This window comes from Schistocerca piceifrons, chromosome 1 (assembly GCF_021461385.2).
Source record: "Schistocerca piceifrons isolate TAMUIC-IGC-003096 chromosome 1, iqSchPice1.1, whole genome shotgun sequence".
In the NCBI taxonomy this organism is placed as follows: Eukaryota; Metazoa; Arthropoda; class Insecta; order Orthoptera; family Acrididae; genus Schistocerca; species Schistocerca piceifrons.
This window is the reverse complement of record NC_060138.1, coordinates 1,006,602,916-1,006,615,241: the sequence shown is the minus strand read 5'-3', so window position 1 is coordinate 1,006,615,241 and position 12,326 is coordinate 1,006,602,916. Positions and strand designations below refer to the sequence as shown.

At 41.7% G+C, this 12,326-nt stretch overlaps 1 protein-coding gene across 1 annotated transcript in view; it reads left to right on the top strand.

The window, feature by feature from the left end:
* Nucleotides 1–12,326, top strand: part of LOC124796941 (peptide methionine sulfoxide reductase MsrB-like) — an 87,193-nt gene that overhangs the window by 44,402 nt on the left and 30,465 nt on the right. Inside the window, exons 2-3 of the mRNA XM_047260744.1 lie at nucleotides 830–936; nucleotides 10,699–10,775. Of these exons, the coding sequence (XP_047116700.1) occupies nucleotides 830–936; nucleotides 10,699–10,775 (184 nt within the window). The remainder of the gene's footprint in view (nucleotides 1–829; nucleotides 937–10,698; nucleotides 10,776–12,326) is intronic.

Here is a 12,326-nt window from a genome sequence, read left to right as displayed (position 1 = left end):
AGTGATCACAAACCTTTTTTGCAGTGCAATGTAATAAACTTGTACTTATGTTGAAGTAAAACTGTGAGGGACAGGTGTGAGTCTTGCTTTGACATCTAAGTTGGTAGAGCATTTGCCCACAATAGGCTAAGGCCTCAGGTTTTAGTCCTGATCCAGGACACAGTTTTAATCTGCCACAAAGCTTCAAATCAGCACACACTCCACTGCAGAGTGAAAATTCATTTTGGAAATAATCCCTCAGCCTATGGCTAAGCTATGTCTCCACAATATCCCTTCTTCCAGGGGTGCTAGTTCGGCGAGGTATGTGAGAGAACTTCTGTGGAATTTGGAAGGTAGGAGATACTGGCAGAAGTAAAGCTTTGAGGGCAGCCTGTGAATCATACCTAGGTAGCTCAGTCCGTAGAGCACATGCCCATGAAAGGCAAAATTCCCAGGTTTGTCCTGGTGTGGCACACAGTTTTAATCTGCCTGGAGTTTCATTGTGGAAACAATGCCCAAAGTTGTGGCTAAGCCATGTCTATTCAGTACCCTTTCTTCTAGGGGTGCTAGTCCTGCAAGGTATGTAGGAAAACTTCGGCGAAGTTTGGAAGTTAGATGTACTGCCAGAACTAAAGCTGTGAGGGTGGGTCATGAGTCATGCTTGAATAGTTCTGGCATTGAGCAGTTCCTGCAAAAGGCAGAAGTCCAAGATTCAAGTTCCAGTCTGTCACACAGTTTTAATCTCCCAGGAAGTTTCAGATGCTTGACTTGGTCTTCTTTTATGTTGGCAAATAAGATAGTGTGAAGCTCACAATATAAGATTATAACATAATTTCTGTTTTGTTCATAGGTCAGACTGCTTCCAAAAATGATGCTAAATCTCTCACAGATAAAGAATGGGCACAAAGACTATCACCACAACAATATTCAGTTTGTCGGCAAGGAGGAACAGAACAAGTATGTTATTATGAATAACTCTCTTATTGTAGAGGGTATCATGAAGCATTTATGGGTAATTTTTCTAGCATGTTTAGTGTTTATCTTGACTTATTATCCTCAATTGCAAGTCCTTCATATTGCAGCCTGCATAGACTCTTGCATTATTTCCCTCTAACCTTCAAATATAGGCCAGCTAGTTCTGGAAGCTGAGATTCAGTGTTTGTTGTTTGTCTCCGTTGCTTACAGCCAGGCACTATTCCCCAGTGTACTCAAATGTCATGGTTGCAATTCCTGTCACATTGAATTGGAACTGAAGTGATAAGCAAGAATTAAGGTCAGATTGCACAAAGGTGATCCAGATGAAAACTTTAATTATTTATTATTGCACAAATGAGGTGAGGTAGGACTAATACAGAAAAATTACAAATACATAATTTTTAATGTTGTTCTCCATGTTGCGTATTACTACTTCAGATGTACGTGGATGCATCATGAGAAGAATTCTTTTGATTGCGTACGCACTGCCATTTACTCCTGTTCATTGCTTCTGAAATGCTCCTCCTAGTGATCTCTGAGCCATCCGAGCACTTGAAAGTTACTGAGGGCAAGGTCTAATGACTGAAGTAGGCATTCAAAGCATTCAAACTTCATGGCCTGCGTTGTTGCTATGGCTTAATGGGCTCTTATGAGATAATCTTATTGCAACAAAAGACTTGCAACAGCTCTTTCACTGCAACAGTGTTTTCATTTATTGCTACATGGCATTTCTGGCCCAGACTTTGAGTGCCTTCCACAGAAATTTAGCTTGTTTTAAACTTCTGCATCACTTGTTGCAGGAAGACACAAATCACCTTACCATGCTCTTATCCTGTGATGCATTTCCGCAGATTTTTAATAACTTCACTACTCAAAAAATATATCAACGATTGCTGCTCCAACTTGGTGCAAGTCAACAATGCTGTTGCCATCTTTTCTGTGATTCAACAACATGCTGTCAACTCTTGATCATATCTCAAAACTCAACTCCTGCTAACTGCCAAATCAGTAGCACAACTATTAGGAATATTATTGCATATTTTAGGTTTCCATTTGAAACACCCTTGTAAGTGCAGTCATAACTACAAAGGAGAGCAGCTTAATCCAAAGTAATAGTATGTACAAGACTCTTTTTGATGTTGGCACTTAGAAGATATTATTAGTGTTTAAATTATAGTTGTAGATTTGAAAACTGGATTTGTTTATGTATAGATGGCTGAGAGCAATTGGTAGCACTTTATTCTGGCTGAGGTCCCCTACAATCCTTTTCCTTCATTTCATACTAAGAGGAATTCAGTTTCTTGAAATAACGTAGTGCTTTGGGAACAAATCATGTACTGCACAAAGTGATAGAGATGGCATATGCTGACAACCTATAGCCACAATAAGAAACATTTGTGACAGCTTCTAGTATTGAAGGATGGGATTACTGAGATACTTGTATTTCTGAATAATATCTAAATGAGAACTATGAATTGTGGAGATAGTTAACGAACAATAGAAGCATTTATGTAGTGTCTCGTGGTTGGGAGGAAAGAACTAACAGTCAATTTGAAGACACTTTATTATAATTAAAGAGAAGAAAAAAAAAATGCCTTCTTGGCATACAACTAAGTTTTAAATGCAAGGACAATAAGAAAACCCCACAGCTCTCGTGGTGGCAAACCGTATAAGGAAACAAGACAATGGAAGAAAATACTGACCAAAATCCACTCTACTAATTACACAATACAACGTGCTACTACAATGCTATGGCAAGTGTATACAATGCTAGGGCTGGCGTAAGTACTGGCTGGAACTGTTCATAGTGGTACATAAACACTGCCATTCTGACTGTCCGAGCATGCTTATAAAGCTGGGTCAGCAGAGTGCTACATGAGTCATATGAGTTCTGATTGGTGGAATAGTGTGATTGGTGGAATAGTGTCACATGTTGTCTGGTGAAGTAGTTTTGTGTTTATTTGGAAAGTCTGTTTGTTTATATCCACTGGCGATGTTTCTGTCCGCGCTCCAGCAAGGAGGTTGGCAACCCATCTTGTTGGTTGTGCGGGCCCTCTAAATAAGGGGCTGCTACAATATTTCTCCCCCTGGGGAAAAAAAAAATGCACAGCACCACAAATATCCAGAGAAGTAGGGGTGTCCTGGTCGACATCCATGGATTCGTGGCCGGCAGAGGCAGGAGGCGGCGACGCAGCAAGGACAGCTGGCGGCGGAGACAGTAGATGAGGCAGAGGCAGAAGCAGCGGTTCAGCCGCAGGGTGGTTGGTGATAGGCACTGGCAGCTCCCCCGGGGCATCATGGTCCACAAGACAGGGGCGGAGCTGATTGAGGTGCCGTCGGGTGGCAGAACCGTTGGCCCACTGGAGAGATGTCATTGCCCAGCCACAGAGCTTGGTGATGACCACAGGTGCCCAGTGTGCTCTTGGTTGAGAGAAGATCCACACCTAGACCTCCTGCCCGATGTGAAAGGAGTGCGCTGGTGTGGGGGTGGGAGAGTGAGAAGCCTCGGGAACCAGGACATATAAGGGAGAGTGGAATGGTTGACTGTGAAGTATCTCCGCTGGACTTTCACTGGCATGGGGGGGTGGCACGATATGTAGCCAAAAAAAGAAGCACAGCTTCCTGCAGCGGGTAACGGCTCAGCAGCTTATTGAGCTGGGTCTTGAACATCCGTACAAAATGTTCTGTCTAGCCATTTGTCGCAGGGTTAAAAGGGGAGGTCTGGACTAGGGAAATTCCATTGTCAGTACAGAATTGCTTAAACTCAGCTGAAGAAAATTGTGGACCATTGTCCGTAAAAGTCGTTTGGGGAGACACTTGACGGCAAAAAGGCACTGGAGAATTTTGGTAGTCTCAGCAGAAGTGGTGTTCATCATGTGGGAGACATAAGGGTATCCTGAGCCAGAGTCAATCAGTATGAGCCACTGGGAATGATTAAACGGCCCTGCGAAATCCAAATGGAGATGTTCCCATGGAGTGGCTGCGTCTGGCCACGAAAAATACTGGTGCAGGGGTGCTGCCTGATGTGTTTGGCACAGGGTGCATGTGGACACAAGGGAGGCAATGTCTTTATCCAAACTGCGCCAATGAGTGTGTCGAAAGGCCAGCTGTTTGGTAAGGACAATGCCCCAATGGCCAGCGTGGAGGAGGTTGAGGACACGGGGATGCAACGCATGCAGTATGACCACCCAGGGAACATTGAAATCAATATGCATTGCAGACGTTATGACGGCTAGTTGGCCAACCCGTAGCGATTTAGTGGCAGAGAGCTTGCAGTGTCTGATCCCGAGTGGTGGCCCGCCGGACTGCATCGGCATCCAGTGGAAGTGCGTCACGAGCTGTGTCCAAGTCCGGTTCCAGATGGAAACAAATGACAGGGGAGGCATCAAACTCATGGCCCACCCCGACAAGCAGCCGGGACAGAAGATTGGTGTTTGCATGGCGTCAGAGGTGTGATAAACAATATCAGAGTCTTGCCAGGAAGAGCTCCCAATGCTGGAGGCAGCACACTGTACAGGTGGGCACTGCAACACTCAGGTGAAACAAAGAAACGAAAGGTTTGTGGTCAGTCTGCAGAGTGAAATGACGACCATACATGAAACTGTAGAATTTCATCAGGGCAAAAACCAGCGCCAAAGCTTCATTTTCTATTTGACTGTATTTGGTTTGAGCGCGGTCAATTTTTTGGATGCGAAAACCACTGGCCTCTCAACGCTGTCGACCACATGCGAGGGGACTGCACCCAGGTCATAGTCCGAGGCATCGGTGGTGGCGATGAGGGGCAGGGAAGGATCACAAGCGGCCAGACAAGGAGGGTGGGAGGGAGTTGATGTGACACATGTGAAAGCCTGCTCACACGCATTGTCTCAAACCTGACGAGCACCCTTGCGCAATAACCTGATCAAGGCCATCGAAATCTCAGCAGCATGGGGTATAAATGCTGATAATAGCTGATTTGACTGAGGACAGATTACAGTTGCTTCATGTTGGTGGAAGGAGGCAGGTTTTGAATCACCTCGACATACTCCTTAGAGGCATGGAGGCCGGGGGCATCAATTGTGAACCCGAGATAACTGACCTCTCACGCAAAAAAGTCACACTTTTCCTTCTGGCAACGCAGGCAAGACTCGGAAAAAATCTAAAACAGCTGATCCATCTTGTCTGCGAGGTCCACCGCGGACAAGCCACTGATGATGACATTGTCCAGATAATTGGCCGCACCGGGCACCTGGCTTGTGAGGCATTCCAAATAATGTTGGAAAATGGCAGGGGTGCTGGCAGTGCCAAACGGGAGGCAGTTGTACAGAACAGGCAACACGGGGCATTGATGACTAGGATCTGCTATGATTCCTCGTCCAACAGCACCTGCAAATAAGCATTGCACAAATCAATTTTGATGAAAACGAACGAGCCCACAAAACGTGTGAGTATGTCATCTACTGATGGGACAGGATATGCATTGATGACAGACTGAGAATTGACCATGACCTTAAAATCGCCACAGATGTGTAAAGCACCATTTGGCTTCTCGAGTATCACGATAAGCATTGCCCAGAGACCATGCGTAACATAAGAAATGATGCCTTTGTCTTGTAAGCAGCAAAGTTCGACCTGGAGCCTGTCTCAGAGAGCAAAGGGGACCGAGTAGGCCTTAAAAAAAACAAACTAGGAACAGCATAGGGAAGAAGCTGAATGTGCTTGGTGAAACCCTTCACCCCTGATGTGGAGGATGAGAACAATGTTTCGTATTTGCTGAGCAGTGGGGTGAGGAGAGTATCCGATGAGGGAATCAGCACTGCTTGTACTGCACCATGCACTGATAAACCCAGGTGACCAAAAATGTCCACACCCAGAAGGTTAGAGCTCCGGGGGATCCGACCACCAAAAACTGAGCAGTGAAGGAATGACTGTTATAAGAGACTAGTGTGGAAAAAATGCTGTCGACTGATATAGAGTGATTACTGAGACTGCATAAGGTGTGAGTGCACGGCAATAAAGCTGGCGAGCCCGAGCATTGGTATGTGGCACCATCCACAATAGAAACGGATGATGTTGTTTCAATTTGGAAGACCACTGGAATATGCGCCACCTCCAAGGTAAGGAGAAAATAGGCACCCGACTGGGGAATGATGGAGAATACTTGGCTGTCAATGGAATGCGAGGCTTCCAGGTCCTGAGTTGTCGATTCATGACGAGCCTGTGCATCTATAGGAAGCATGGCATCTATGCAATGTTTCTGCAAAACCTGACACACCACGGTGTTATGGCCTGCTCGGCTGCAAGCTGTTCATCTTGCTCGCGGGTGGGGTCACTCCGACTCTTGGTGAGTCCAGAAACAGTCTGGACAGGATGGAAGCCGCGTGAAAGACTTCCTGTCACAAGATGGACCAATGGAGCGATGAGACTCCCACTCAGTGCTAGGCAACTGGCGAGCTGCGAAAGCAGCTGGATCAAGATGCGGTGGTTGTAGCCAGTGAAACTGTTCAAAAGCATGAATGATCGGCAGACAGGTGTTGAGGGATGGGTCCTGTAACTTCAGAATATCAGCCTGAAGACCCTCGTCTGTTGCGTGAAACACCACCGTATCACAAATGAACAAAGAGGCATAAGACTGCTTGCAGGCGATGTTGGTGCACCAGAATTTACAATCATGGGAGAAACCCTGGAGCGTCGTAATCCATTCCCGATAAGTCTGACCAGGTGGCTTACGACAAGAAAAGAAAGTCTGACGGGCGGAAGTGCAGTATTTCTGCACCAAAGTACTCAAAAAGGCAGCCCTTAATATGAGCAAATGAGAGATTGCAAGGGGACTGCTCCAGATTCAGTTGTTGAATTAAACGATACACCTATGGACTGACTGTTGCTTAAAAAAAAAAAAAAAAAAAAAAAAAAAAAAAAAAAAAAAAAAAAAAAAAAAAAAAAAAGCCCGACTTTGATTTTCATTGTGGATTCCACATGCTAGTAAATGTTGTTCCAGCCATTCAAAATAATTTGACCATGGTTCGACAGACCTACCGAAAGCTGGAAATGTTGGTGGAGCCATGTGCAGAGTGTTCAATTTACCACCTGCGATGGAACCAACTCTATGAGCTACCTCTTGCAACACTGGCGAGTTAGAATGCATGAGCGCAGCCTGAATCTGCTGTAGAGTATCCGCTAAGGACTGAAGAATTTCCTCCAAGTAGGCCATTTGGTTCGAAAATGAAAATCCCATCCTCGTTGCAATAACTGTAGTGTCTGTGGTCAGCAGGAAAGAACTAACTGTCAATATGAACACACTTTATTATAATTAAAGGGAAAAAAAACACCTTCTTGGCATACAACTAAGTTTTAAATGCAAGAACAAGAAGAAAACCCCACAACTCTTGTGGTGGCAAACCAGATGAGGAAACAATACAATGGAAAAAAATACTGACCAAAATCTACTTTACTGATTACACAATACAACATGCTACTACAAAGCTAAGGTGATTGTATACAATGCTAGGGCCAGCGTAAGTACTGGCCGGATATGTTCCTAGCAGTAGGTAAACACTGCTGTTCTAACTGTCCGGGCATGCTTATAAGGCAGGGTCGGCAGAGTGCTACATGAGTCATATGAGTTCCGATTGGTGGAACACTGTCACATGTTGTCTGGTGAAGTAGTTTTGTGTTTATTTGGAAAGTCTGTTTGTTTATATCCGCTGGCGATGTTTCTTTCCGCGCTCCCGCAAGGAGGTCGGCAACCCATCTTGCGTGTCCATTGTGTGGGCCCTTTAATAAGGGGCCACTGTGACAATTTGCTTGCATGTGTGAAGACCAGCAGCTGCTGTTATTAAATTTAAGACATTTCTAGTCACAAAACTGAACTGCAAATCTGAATGGTTCAAATGGTTCAAATGGCTCTGAGCACTATGGGACTTAACTTACTGAGGTCATCAGTCCCCTAGAACTTAGAACTACTTAAACCTAACTAACCTAAGGACATCACACACATCCATGCCCGAGGCAGGATTCGAACCTGCGACCGTAGCGGTCACGCGGTTCCAAACTGACGCGCTTAGAACTGCACGGCCACACCGGCCGGCAAATCTGAATGAATCATAAAGTTTGCTACATTTTGTAGATGATCGTATGATGCCAAAATTGATTGTGATTAAAGTATTAATTTCCACTGTTTTACATCAAAGTAAATTTTGTTCTTTGGTAAAATCCTCTCAAGGTTCCAGTATGTCAAACATCTGAATTTCCACAAGATTTTGCTGAAGTACTACTTGTTATTGTCAGTTGGCAACTGATTACCATGTAGTTGATGGCCTCATCCTTATGTAGTCATGCTACCATGTTGATATCAGTAGTATTCAATCTGTAACCAAATCAGGCAATGTTTTCATCACGTCTCAACTATTTCATCTCTGCAATGGCTGGGTACCAAGCTGTACTGAGCTGCAAGCTGCTGCCTATATTCAGGGTGTTGTTTGATACTTTAATTTCAGGCAGTACTTTTATCATGCTATTCCAGAGGTAATTTTTTTCATGTGATGACAGTTGTATTTGAATAGACAACCATTTTGCAAAGTATTGACTTCCCAAGTGCAGCTCAGTACAACTTGAGATAGGTCATTTTCAGGAATTTTATACGCTACACTTTTGTTTCTGGTTTAATAAAGTACCAGCAATTTTTTTTTTTCACTTTATATTGTGAATGTGTTGTTTGTCAGCATGCAGTACATGGGTTCAACTTTTTTTTTATAACACACTGTAGGATGCCAATGGATTTAACTCCTGGTTGCAAATGGTCCTTTTAATTAGACAGTAGAGACTTCTCCTGGAACAGGTTACTTCAGTTCCATGTCCTTGCTTCTGTTTTATTTTATTTTTCTTTATATTTGTAGAAAACAAGACTCTGTATTTTTTATTTAAAGGAGTTGATGTTATTCACATCTTAAATCCTTTTCCAATCTTCTCATGTAATTTATCTTTAAACATGATACTAATCTTTGGTTGTGTTTATGATGTGAACCAAACTGCTTTGTATGTTTTATTGTTGAATTTTGACTTTTATGGTCAGATGAACCATTTACTGTTGCTTCTACATATAAACGGCTGTAGTGCAGTGGTTCCCAACCTGAGGGTAATTAGCCCCTGAGAGGTAAAACGAAATTTTCTGTGGTGTAAAAACTAAATTATTTGATTCCGTTTCAGTCACGAAACTAAATTATTTTCAAAAGATCAGTAATGTTTTCACAGTTTTATGAGACTCTGATATTGATGATTATTAACAAAAATTACTTTTTCTCAATTAGTTACACAATGGAGGTTATAGGTTCCTCACACAGTCCACCCACTACACACAAATGTGCTTTGTCCCGTACATCACTGGTGATAAAAGTGAAGCAATAAATAACAAATGCTAAATACCTCAAGAAAATGTCTTTTTCAAGTTGTAGTTAGTACATGACTGGTCCAGCAATTGCTTCAGTACTCGCTTTGAAAAAGATAAATGAATTAATTGACAGCATGACACAGCAGTAACTACATAAGGGTATACTATAGTGCTGTATACTGTATTATTGCTATTGCTGTTAGTGACTGTGGTCAGACACAAAGCATTAACAGCCTGAAGTTTTCCAGTTTCTGCCAATTCAGAAGTAAGGAGTGCAGCAATCAAGTGATTTATGAACAGTAAGTATAGTGTACGCATGTTAACTTGTTTGATTTCAGATGGGGTTGCAGTGTCTAGGTCAAGCAAGTGTCACAATGAAGATGAGTAATATAGGGGAAGTATGTTTTGTAACAAGTGTCTACCCTCTGTGTGGATTGTTAGCTTTCTTATCTGAGAAGGAGTTGTGAGTCATTCATTCTAACACCTCCCCCCCCCCCCCCCCCCCCCCCCCACACACACACACGCACACACAAACAAACTGAATATTCACCTTTCAACTTTTAAAAATAAAAGTGTTTCAAGAAAAGTATTTTTTCATTCTACTGTTTAGTTAGGTGCTAAAGTTTATGATAATGTGGGGGAGGGGGGGGGGGGGGGGCTGCACTAACTAATGTTTAACGGTACTCAGGGGTAATGCCGGCTGCAGTGGCCATGTGGTTCTAGGCGCTTCAGTCTGGAACCGCGCGACCGCTACGGTCGCAGGTCGAATCCTGCCTCGGGTATGGATGTGTGTGATGTCCTTAGATTAGTTAGGTTTAATTAGTTCTAAGTTCTAGGGGACTGATGACCTCAGATGTTAAGTCCCATAGTGCTCAGAGCCATTTGAACCATTTTCAGGGGTAATGGTCTAAGAAAGGTTTGGAACTACTGTTGTCGTGGCTGTTGCATGATGATCTTCAATCTCCGTTGGGAACTTGCTTAAGGAAAACAATCCAGATCTAGACAGCAAGAACTCTGTGTGTGCTCAGTCATTACTGTTATACAGAAAAATCAGTGTTAAAAGTCATCAATTAATTCCTCATAACCTTATTAATACTCTAACTGCATGACAAAACTTAATGTGTTCCTTGCTATTGGCATGTAAATTGTCAATACAACTAGCTTTGGTGTTTCTAGATTCACAGCTGAGACAGAGCATTCACATAACTGTTCAGCATGATATTTATTAACCTGTTGGGCATGGCAGTTTGTGGTGTGATCTATGTAGCATCCCTTATTATCAGAAATTGATGCTGCTCACCATAATATATTGTTTTGTAGATAGTTCATAGTTCAATACGTATTGATATTTTAAGAAGTTTTTTCATTTTTTCCTTCAGCCTTTTAGTAGTTCTTTGAACAACAACAAAGCATCAGGAAAATACACTTGTGTTTGCTGTGGAAATGTCCTATTCACGTAAGTAAATGGAACTTTGAAGTTTCTTTGTATATAACTAAAAAGCTTGTTGTAAATATCTGGCATTGATGAAAAGGGTTTCTTTTCTGCACACTTTTTTTTTTTTTTATAATTTTAAAACATAGGTATGAAGTGTGATGTGTAATTGTAGCATATTGTAAAGAGGTCTTAATTACTAGACAACTGTGAAACTTCTTGATGAGCCTGCTGAGAAACTGGTTATGCAGTGCTACAATGACAAGCTGTATTTTAGAGCAAGAATTTTAGTCAGGAATTCTTAGGGTTATCAAAGAGACAAATCTGAAATGAAATTGATTTTTACTTGTAATTTCCTTCAGTCCAGCAGACTGTGTTCTTTTTTTCTAGAAATACATATCTATAAAGGGTTAGAAGTTTGGGTCAGGTAATTAGTGGTTCTAAATATTTTCATTTGTGGATTACTTAGAAAATATTTTTCCAGGTAAATAATTTTTTCTTGTGGAAAATGATAAATCTAGAGCATATAATGGAATTCTAGTCTTGCAGCCTGCATTCTTCTCTTTGTTCCATATGCTTGTTAATGCTATGCCATATTAAAACAAGCAAGTTACTTTTTTTCTAAATGCAGAAAGCCACCTGTAATATATTAATTACAATTATTTTGTTCATGACTTCTACCATGACTAAGTAAGTTGACTTCATTTTCTAAATTCATTCTGACTTTCAAGAAGACATTTCAAAACTCAGAATTATCATCAGGTTAACGTAAATGATTCATTCAAATTAGTTTTCAAAATCACAATTCTTAAATGTGACATCTGCCAGTGACTATTTTAGTGCCATGTATTTTTTAACAATTTATTAATGGCTTTTGGGCATACCTATAGAGTCGGTCTCAGAACTATAAAAATCATAATTATCCATTACATTAATTTTAACCAAACTCAAGTCAGTGATCTAAGAAAATTAACATATTTGCAGGGTTAATTTGCTTTGTGATGTTGACTGCTGGTTGTGAAATCATTATATGTTCTCCTAAGACTTACAATAATTAGATACCAGAGAGTACTGTGTATTGCGATATTGTGCTGGGGAGGTTCTTTCTACAACTTAATCTACATGATCTTCTTTCAATCTGTTGAATTACTGGTTCATTTTTTGACATGTTTTGATGACACACATACAAAAGCATATTCCAGAATTTCAATCTCCTTTTTTTAAAGTTATGGTTCTGTTCTGAATAGTGGCTTTTGGTTTGAAGAGCTTTTGTCTGATTTGTTGATCGTTCTGGACTTTTGCGCGTACATAATCTGTTGTGATGATGATACTGCTGAGTTGTTATGAAGGCCAACAGTGTGCTCATTCCTGTGTACACAAACACACAATGAGAAATCCCATATTTTCTCCTGTAAATCTGAAAACAGAATGTGTACCAGATACATGAGGGTGATTGACCATTTGTAAGTGATGAGTCACCCTCGCGTAAGGTAAACTACTATCTTACAGATCATTCAGGCTTTTAGCATGTTTAATGTGATGCTTTCACAGGTGTGTACTCTGAATTTAAATAAA